Source organism: Malaclemys terrapin, chromosome 15 (genome assembly GCF_027887155.1).
Source record: "Malaclemys terrapin pileata isolate rMalTer1 chromosome 15, rMalTer1.hap1, whole genome shotgun sequence".
In the NCBI taxonomy this organism is placed as follows: Eukaryota; Metazoa; Chordata; order Testudines; family Emydidae; genus Malaclemys; species Malaclemys terrapin.
Genome location: NC_071519.1, coordinates 19314391 through 19324422, shown reverse-complemented (window position 1 = coordinate 19324422; position 10032 = coordinate 19314391). Strand labels below are relative to the sequence as shown.

The 10032-nt window shown below is 43.8% G+C and overlaps 1 protein-coding gene across 1 annotated transcript; it reads right to left on the bottom strand.

Annotated features, from left to right (window-relative positions):
• Positions 1-3038: 3038 nt before the first annotated feature.
• On the bottom strand, positions 3039-9728 carry LOC128849159 (pulmonary surfactant-associated protein C-like). Its single transcript, XM_054049541.1, has 5 exons — positions 9597-9728; positions 8093-8230; positions 6294-6410; positions 4611-4730; positions 3039-3122 (listed from the first exon to the last, which is right to left on the bottom strand). The coding sequence occupies exons 1-5, from the start codon at positions 9720-9722 to the stop codon at positions 3039-3041; spliced, it is 585 nt and encodes a 194-aa protein (XP_053905516.1). The 5' UTR covers positions 9723-9728.
• Between the last annotated feature and the right edge of the window lie 304 nt (positions 9729-10032).

The following is a 10032-nucleotide window of genomic DNA, read 5'->3' as shown; positions in this document are numbered from 1 at the left end:
AACAGGGAGCCTCAAGGGGTGTTTCCCTTCGGCTCCTCCCCGCGCTTCCCATTGGTCTATTAGCGGCAAGGGGGCGGGTTGCAGAGCTGTAGGACTGCCTGGGCGGGGCAGCGTGCGTCGGCTCCTCCCTCAAGGCCATACCCGCTGCGGTAGGTATGGGGAAATACCGCGAGAACTCCGGCTCGGCACTAACCAGCTCTCCTCGCGCCCTCTGTCTTATCGCGATGTTTCATGGGCTATATAAAAGAAGCCGTGGCGGGCCTGAGCGGTGTTAGTCAGTTACCTATCAGTGTGGTAGGAAGCTGGGTCAGGGTGAGCTGGGGGTTGATGTCTCTGTCTGTTTCTTGGGGGCTCAGGAGGCGCCTGGGTGCTGCTGCTTCAGGGCTTGGGCCCTTGCCTGGCTGGGGTCCCTCTAGGGCTGCCTGGGGGACCCAGCCATTCTCCAGTCATCCTCCCCATGGGGAGTTGCTGCCTGCCGTGTTGGGTGTGAAAACAAATAACTCAGGCCTAGTTCTCGCAGAAACCTGGGCAAGGCTCCCCAGCGCCCTTCTGGCCAGGCTGTGGAGGGACGAGAAACCAGGGAAACTCAGTGCAGGCCTCTCACTACAGTACCTATAGAGGGTTGGATGTAAATCCTATGCAAGCTTTGAGACCAGAAGGGTTGCTACAAAAACCATGCAAAATGCAGGAGTGTGGCAGTAAGAGTACTTGGAAAGCACCGTGTGTGGCCATTGCATTCTGAAGTCGGTGACTGATTAAATGGGTGAAAAAGTAATATAAACAATACCTTGCAAACAGCATTTGCTTAGGCTGTGGTAATTGCAGGACCTGCTGTGCTAGCAGTGGTAATAGGGTGACCAGATGTCCCGATTTTATAGGGACAGTCCTGATTTTGGGGTCTTTTTCTTATATAGGCTCCTATTACCCCCCCCCCCCCAATCCCGATTTTTCACATTTGCTGTCTGGTCACCCTAAGTGGTAATGGCATTGTCTTCTACAGTACTGAAGTAAAGGAGTTCTAGCAACATTCCTCATGCTACCGTTTGTTTTAGATGCGTGTGTTAATTAAGGATATGTAGTTCTTAAATAAAATTAAACATTTCAGTCCTTACAAAGTGATTATACTTTGTTTAAATATCTCCTACTTCAGTATGTGGGCCAAGCGCTTACATTAAGTAACTATATGCAACCTTGTCCTTGCAAACAGCAACATGAACAATGGAATCATTTTGAACAAATGATATGACATTTGTTGAATATGTAAAAATGTAGTATTACTTATCATACTAGAACTAAAATGTCTTCTTTAGTCTTCTAGTCTGATTTTTCTCAGTAAAATGAAAAGCTTTTTATTTTTTAAGTTTTGGTACACTGTGATATGGATAATACCATTTCCTCTTTGAGGAGCCTATAACAATTTTTTAGGTTCCTTAAATATTTAAAAACAGTATAAATTAGGAACTTAAGAAACTTATTTTAAGATATTCAGGACGCTTGCTTCTTCCCCTCATTCCGTCTGAGAGATGACTTTAGGTTTGTGAATCAGTAATCTTCCTAATAGTAGTATGTGAATCTACCCTGTTTTGAAAAAGTCTGCTTTGAATCGCTGCAAATATTGATTTGCATTGGCCCCTAAAGGGAGTAAAAAAGTCTCTGAACAGGAGCCTACCTTAGTCAGACTCGCTGTACAGTACTTGCATAGCGAGAAACAAGGAGTGCTGGAGCCTGAAGACCTTGTCTTGGAGATGTTGAAGCCACATGGCCTATCCTTATGGAAAAGGGTGACCCTTGGAGGTTTGGCACACTACAGGGTTAACCCTGGCAGCCAGTTTAAAGGCCAGAGCATAACCCACACATGTGAATCCATGACATAGCAATCTGTCTCAAGCAATGTTTCTGTTTCATATGAAGAAGTGGCATTTAATGATTCCTTTTTGGTCAACAAAAGAGAGTGGTAGGTATTGAAACATTAGCCACATCTACACTAGGAAAATAGTTCTCAAACAATTAATGTGTTAAAACTGACTTGCCCCTTTTACAATAGGATTTTAACCAGGGTTAGCCATTAACACTTCAAAATGTTCAAAATAACACTATCATGACTTTCTATACATAACTTAATCATTCATGTAATTAATAATGTTACAGTAAAAACACTGGAATTTTCCAAGAAGCAGCACTTCCCTGACTCCCCCCTGTGTCCCACATCTCTGCCAGAAATCCAATAGCTCTTCCCCCACCTCCTACAACCCTGGGTAGAGCAGTGGCAGATCATGGGCAGACGATAATGGCTGGGGTTAGCTGGAGGCGGGGAAGGGAGGGCAGTTAGAGAAGAGCTGCTGCTGCCACAGGGCAGCCCTGAAAATCATAGGAATGAAGGAGCTTCTCTCATAGTGAGAGCTTGTCCTTCAGGTGCCAAAATCTATAATGGGTGGGAGTTTGCAATAGTGGAGATAGTTTCTCCTGCATTAGACAAACAGTGCTGTCTTCAGATTGTTAATGTTGGATATTGGTCTGCAGAAAACTGAAAGTCTTCCTGCTCTGGGGATAGTTATGATTCTGAGCCTTAATGAGCTTTGCTATGTTTCTTGGGGACAGAAGTAGTTTTTTGCTTTGTTTAATCTCTCAAAAACTTTGGTGAATTTTTCTTGTATGGTTTGATGTCAGATGTCAGAGCATCTTTTATAGAAACTGGTGACGAAGCCTTCAGGGCTGAGGGGCATTCCTCTCTAGAGAGTGTTAATTTCCTGCTTATTCCCTCCCATACTGGATTTGTTTTTCCCTATTTTGCAGTAATCTTATTTCCTACAGTCTCCAAAATGTTTGTGTCAAAGCTTTGGAAGCAGTATCTGATCTACATATTGCAGGATGGCATTGTCCAGTTGTGAAGGGTTTTCTGAAACACATGGGGGATCTGATATATTACCCCAGTACAAAAAGTTGTAAAATTGTTTTTATTCTGATGCTTGCCTCATCCAAGACTCTGCGGTCTGTGCTGACAAGTAGGCATAATTCACACAGTAACTTGAGATTTCAGATCAAAAGCACAAGCACAAAGAGCTAAAGAAACACCATGGGGAGCCAAAAGGAGCAGAACTGCTGCGGTTTCCTTGGATCTTGCGCTGGGGGCGAAACAAAGGAAAAACTCAGAAACTCAAAGAACTCCTACCGACTGTTTCCATTTTGCTGTACCTGGTTATTCATATAAAGTGATGGAGCATGGCTGAATTACTGTAAACAACATTAAATCTGACTACCTTTCAAAAAACAAATTTGCGGGGTGAGTCACAAAACTTATTTTCAAGATTGTGCTTTCAAGGTAAGATAGTGACAAGAAGTGTTACATGTGATCCACTGGATGAATACCAAACCCATTCCTCATACTCGGATCCAGAAGCAGGGAGGTTAAGTAGTTTGGATGCAAACTGAAATCCAATGTCTGAATCACAGCCTAGAACTTTTAAACCTTGACCTCCTGGATAGTGATCAGATCATTGGCGTGATTGAGTGGGGTATGCTATTACATAGCCAGGGCAGGGCAAAGAAACATATTGGCCCCAAGGAAAATGTGGGATGCTTTTAATAACTTGCAAGAACAGGTCACAAAAATAATGGGATGGAGCAACTCTAACCCGCCAGATGCAAATCATTCACTCTCCAAATGTCTAATTCACCTCCCTTTAAGGCCTATTCATCCTGCCTACTGAGAATGAGACTTCAGTCTTTGCTTATCTTAACTGCTGTCTTCATACCTCCCAGTCTTGTACTATGACTTTGCATCAGCTCCCTTGGCAATTTAGGATGATTTTCATACCCTGTGAGCCTTACAAGATGGAACCCCTATCAGAATTATGATTGAGCAGGCCATCCACCCTAGATCAGCTTCTTATCAGCATCCTGGGCTATCCAGGCTCCTCACTGAACCCTTTCTGCTCTGGATAAATGATGCAACTCTCCCAAAATGTCAGTCCACATGAGGCTTTGCTTTAGGCATATTCAGCTCACTTACACCCACCTCTTCAAAGCCAAAGTGTTATGGGCAGTACTGAACTAAGCTTTTGACTCTTTGGAGTAGGATTGGATTCTGGTTCTAGCCACATGGTGTGGTGATGCCCCACTTCCCATCAACTGTGTTGCTACAGGAGCATGTTAACCTTATGACACAAACATCATCACCTTGTGACACCAGCTCAGAGGAGCCCATGCTTTGTGTGCCTACCCGTGGGGTGTGGGTGGAAAGAGAGTGCTAGTTGAACAAGGGAGCACCTTCTCTCCTGAGACAGGTTTGAATCAGGTAGGTTATGACATGATGATTTTGCAGAGTGAATGTCCAGGCACTGAGTGTGCTGAACCCCCAAATCATGACATTCTGCTTAGCAGTGGCAGGTTAGGGTGTGATTGGATGGTTTATCATTGATACATTCTTCCACTTTGGCTTCAGAGATGGAATTATCTCCTTTTCTGACTCCACTGAAATGCCCCGGAAGCTGCATGCATAGTAAGTCGGGGAAGGAGGGAAGCCACATTGATTGACTCAGATAGGAGAGTTTTGACTTAGGCTTTTGCCCCTCTCCAAATGAATCTAAAATGAAAAGGAAACTAACACTCACAGGCAGAGCCCAGTAGATGGGGATGTCGCTGCAGAGAATATTCAGAGTTGTTCCCAGTGTAGTACGGTCAGCCGGTTCTGCCTCTGTGAAGTTGTAAGACATTTTGTCTCCAGAGACCTGCTGGAAAAGAAGTTGCCACAGTCTAGCTCTTCATATGAGCAAGGTACAAGCACTGGTGCTTGATACCAGCAAGCAAGAAACCAAGTAGAGCTCTAGTCAGTGGAAATGTTCTGTAGCTTTCCTATAGCAGCTGTGGAGCACAGTTTTGTTACCTAGAGAAGTAAATCTCTCTCAAAGTCACAAGAACTACCTTTCACACCCATGACCATGACATCAAGCCAAATGCAGAACATTGGGCTGCCACTCAGCAATTTGATCTCGTGACCCTAGCTACCAGGGGATACCTTCCCCTGCAGGGCAGGACAGGTGCCTCGGTCAGTTTTTTACAGATTTTTAAAATGAGAAGTAATCTATTGAACTGTAAGCGGAACCTTGGTGGATGATTGAGACCACTGTGAGTCCTATGAGACTCATCCAGCTCCCCTCTCCCACCCCCGAAGTCAGACATCCCAGGGACTGCAGTTCAACAATCCATCTCTAACATTATCCCTAGGTTCTGTCAGAGGGAGGGGACATAAAAGGGCCATGAAAGTAAGGGCATGTCTGCACTGCATGTCTGTAGACCCAGGCCCTGACACTCACTGCCACAGGTTTTAAAAAGCAGCGTAGATGTACCCTAAGAGGCTGAGGTGAGAGAATTTTGTGTCCAAGTATGCCAAGAGCAGAATCTCTTGGTAGCAGCAGAGAGTGCAGCAGCTCTCTATTTAATGGGAAAAACGCCTTTGAAAGCACATTTGTAGACAGCTATTTTGAGTTTCTGATTTGAGCCCTATATAGCAAACAGCTAGTGTCATTCAGAGCCATCCTAGAGAGTATGGTACTGGCCATTCCACCAGCTGCCTGGGGAGATCCGGTACACTCAATGTATCCAACTGTAATTCAGAAACTCACTTGCAGGGGAAAGGTGGGTTCTAAAATAGGGTGTCCAGCTTGGAGGGGGCCAGAGTACAATTTAAGTTATAGATTGTGGACTGGGTCTATTAAGTTAGTGTCAAGGATCCAAACCAGACTGGCCACTGCTGTGTCTAGGAGGCTTGCAAATGATTGAGGGTAGAATATGAACCTTATATTCTAGTTACTGTTGCATTCAGTATTACTCGGTGGGGAAAATGATGCCAGGTACTTTTAGAATCATTTCCTCCCTTCATTTATTTGGTCATTTGTACATGCAGTTTAGTATCCCTATATAATTGTGAGCACAAATTAGCTAAATTTGTACACTTAGGTGACTTGGAAATTGTCCCCAGATGATCATTAGGCTTCAGGGTTAACTACCCACCAAGATGAATTTGGAGCAGCTTATATCTCTCTTAGAGCTGCTTCAGTCTATGAGAGTGTTACTACATTTTGAAAGTTTATTTTCAAGCTATATGGGCTAGAAATATAACTTTAAAAATATGAAATCTTATATACTACCGAATCTGATTCTTTCAGAGAGGCTGGATAAATACATTAAGTAGGCCAGGAGTTTGGCACCCCAGGTTTAAAATTCGTTGCTTTCAATCAAAGTCTACAAGTAAGTAATACAAGAATGTGATAAAAGCCCAGACTTGTGAATCTTACTTTGGCGTTAAAATGTGGGAGATCTCTGGAAATTTCATCCAAGCTTGGTATGTTGAGTTTATCCATCTTCATCACGAAACATTTTTTACTGTTGGTGATTCTGAGACCTATTAGACCCTACAAGCAAACATCCAAAACATCAGTATGAGGCACTTGTGAGAAATAAAGTTCAAAGTGTTCATTGACCAACAAGATAACCTGTGAAGTTTCCCTGGGTAAAAGCTTGTTTATTTCCCCAGTAGAGATGCCTGGGCTGGTCTTGCCTATGCCCCCAGCAGAGAAGGTGTGCAAAGGTTATGAAAAGTTTTCACAGTTTACTGCAAACGCTGTCATCCATTCTTCTTTTGGGCCATTTCACAAATGGGAGGGAGGAGGGATAGCTCAGTGGTTTGAGCATTGGCCTGCTAAACCCAGGGTTGTGAGTTCAATCCTTGAGGGGGCCACATAGGGGGTCTGGGGTAAAATCAGTACTTGGTCCTGCTAGTGAAGGCAGGGGGCTAGACTCAATGACCTTTCAAGGTCCCTTCCAGTTCTAGGAGATAGGATATCTCTATTAATTTATAATTTAACCTAGAATTTCAGTGGATGTTTGTGGAATAGCCAAATTCTAAACTTTAAGGGCTACATTTTCTGTTAGGACACAAGAAGCAGAGAGGAAAATATAGCTTGAAGCCACCTTTACATTCCTCTAATCTTGGAACTTCTGGCATTAGAGCAACCTGGATGCTGCACTAAATTATACCCAGTACCACAGCTCCAAGGGTCCACTCAGGCAGCTGGGGATGACTGAAGTTTAGGGATATGCTAACCCTACCCTTTTCTTCTGGGAACTCTTCTCCATACACCAGGAGCTTGAGCGTGGGGGAGAAGAGCCACTATGCTTTAGTCCACCTGTTAATTCCCCCTTACACAAAGGATCAGGGGCTGGATTGCCTGCTTTGCCTTAGTGGGGTCAAGAATCTGGCTCTACGTGTCTTGACAGCAACTGGTTTTCCTCGGAAAGGAAATTTGAAATTTGTACTTTTGAAAATATCACTTAGATCTTCAGTGAAAAGGAGACTGCTTTTCATTCAATAGTAGTTTATTTTTGAGCAAAAATAATGACTTTTTAAAAATTGGCTCATTCTTGAAAATTCAAAATGAAATATAAAACCCTGGATGTACGTTTTAGAATAGTTTCAAACTTACGTTTAACTCTCTCTGAACTGCAGTCTGCCAACTAGATGAACTGGTGTTTAGTTTAACATTGGTCTATCCAGCATTTCTGCCTCCATCTGGCGCCATTCAGATAAGGAGCGATGGTGTAATTTTCAGCTCAGTAAAGTTTAAAATTAGTTAGAGAGAGGCTACCTCGTGCTCTGGCAGGTACAGAATATCCTAGTGACTTGGATCAGACCAGTGGTTCTCAAACTTTGTTTTCACGGACCACTTGAAAATTGCTAGGGTCTCGGCGGACCACTTAATGATCTTTCCAAATGTTGTTTGTACCATTTATCATGCACGCTCCAAGGATAGGTTCACTAATAACGGAATGGGACAGCCCCGCCTGGTCTCCCTGCCTAAGTAAAAGCTACTGTCTCCTGCACAGTAGTCTGGAAGAACCTATTCTAGTGGGAGGGCTTATCAGAGACCAGATTGGCAAAGATTGTGGTCCTCTGCTGTAATTCCTGGAACACAGTGGAAAAGGCAGAACTTTCTTGGCATAAGCACAAGTGGCCCTGGCTTGTTGATTATCTGAACTCAACCTTTTCCTCTTTCCAGTACAATCCAGCTCTTCCGGCCCATTTGCTTGCACTTACTTGGTTATAGTTGTACACAACAGTGGCTGTGGATTTCTTTCTTTTGATGTGGAAAGCGGCCACGTTCTCCCGTTCATTTACCATGGCCGTCTGCTCTTCCTCTTCCCCCTTGTTTCCCTGGATGACCATGTCAAGGACCTCAAAGAAACATTTCAGGGTATGAAATACCATCTGTAGACCCTAGCATATTCGTCAGGGAAGTGTGAAAGTGCAGTGAGCCAAGAGCCATTCCAAAGACCCGTAGCCTCTGAGGGTATGTCTACACAGCAAAGAAAAACCCATGGCTGGCCCTTGCCAGTCAACTCAGGTTTGCGGGCTGCAAGGCTGTTTCATTACTTGTAGACTTCTGGGCTTGGGCTGGAGCCCAGGCTCTAGGACTCTGTGGTGTGGGAGAGGCCCAGAGCCCCAGAAGTCTACACAGCAATGAAACAGCTCTGTAGCCCAAGCCTAGGAGCTGAGTCAGTTGGCATAGGGCAGCTGCAGGTTTTTCTTTGCTGTGTAAACGTACCCTGAGGCAGCTGGGAGTCCACCCATGTACAGAAAAGGAGATATACAATCAGCTTTTTTTAAAGGCTGCTGCTAATGCCAGTTCATTAAGTAGCCACTTGAGTGACACAATCTGACCCTGCATGTGCATCCAAGGGTAGAGTTTGGCCCAGTGTATTTCACACAAATACAAGAATAAAAATAACAAAAAGACACCCAGAGGCAAATATAATTCAGTAGGGGTCGCAAAATTATAGCCAGAAGCCAGATTTCGTCCTCTGTGCCGATAGGGTTTCTGTTGAGTTCAGCAGGAGCTATGACCGCATCAGAGGGCTAACTGTGCCAATAGGGGGTGAATTTTCAAAGTGGTGCACCAGGCTGCCCACTCTTACTGTGAATGGCTAAATTCCCCAGGAATTTGCATGGCTAAATTCCCCAGGCACTGAGCTGGATTTATCTTAGTTCGTTTCTTAACTCTACTACAATCAAACTTATTACAATCAAGAACTTCTATAAAATTGTACATATTGTGTGTGTAAATAGGGGAAAAGTACCTACCTTCGAAGGAAGTTCTTGATGTAACTTCTAAATTAAAGGCAGGGTCTGTATAAATAGTGCTGGCTGATTAGAATGACACATGCAAATTGCAAGGAACCCATTGCTAAATCGCCCGCCAAGGGATAAGCTGGAAAAGTCCGTGCTTTGATATGAATATATATCAGAGCCCTTTCAGACACCTTTTGAAGTTTATAAACCTGAGTTTAAGAATAGTGCCTTGATGTCACGATGATTTCTAGATCATGATGTCATGCTGTCTGAAATGGACAGTTTGAGCTGGTAAGGTGAAAACTTTGCATTTAAGAATTATTGATAGGATTGGTAAATGTGCATTAGGGACAGAAATGCATGTTTGTGCCAGGTCTGATATCTCAGAGAACAGTTTGTGGCTGAAATTGCCGGAGGCATGTTGAACAAACAAGAGTGATGGCACAGGCTTCCCACTGACTGCTCTACTCACCTTTTCTGTGTGTTTTTGGGTCAGGTAAACTCCTACCAAAGCACCGGCAACTATGAAGAAGCCCAGGAGAATCACCATGACTGAGGCAAGGATGATTCTTTGTTGATTTGTGCTCACTTTGGGCATGGAGCTGTAAACCTGAAGAGAAATAAATATCCTGTGTTATTGATAATTCCCAGTTACAAAGTATGTCTGGTGGTGATAACATCAGAAATAGGAGACTTGTTCCTGGTAAAGTCTTAACTAAATGGTTTGATCTTGCAAACCCTTATTCAGATAAGTAGTTCTCAGTCACACTAGTCCAGCTGACTTTGGCGGACTATGTTCATGAGTAAATACTAGCAGTGTGAGTAAAGTTTTAAAGGCTTAGGCCCTAAATGAGGGGAACAAAACTGGAGAGAGGTAGCAAAAGCAAAAACCAAACATTCCTCCCCCC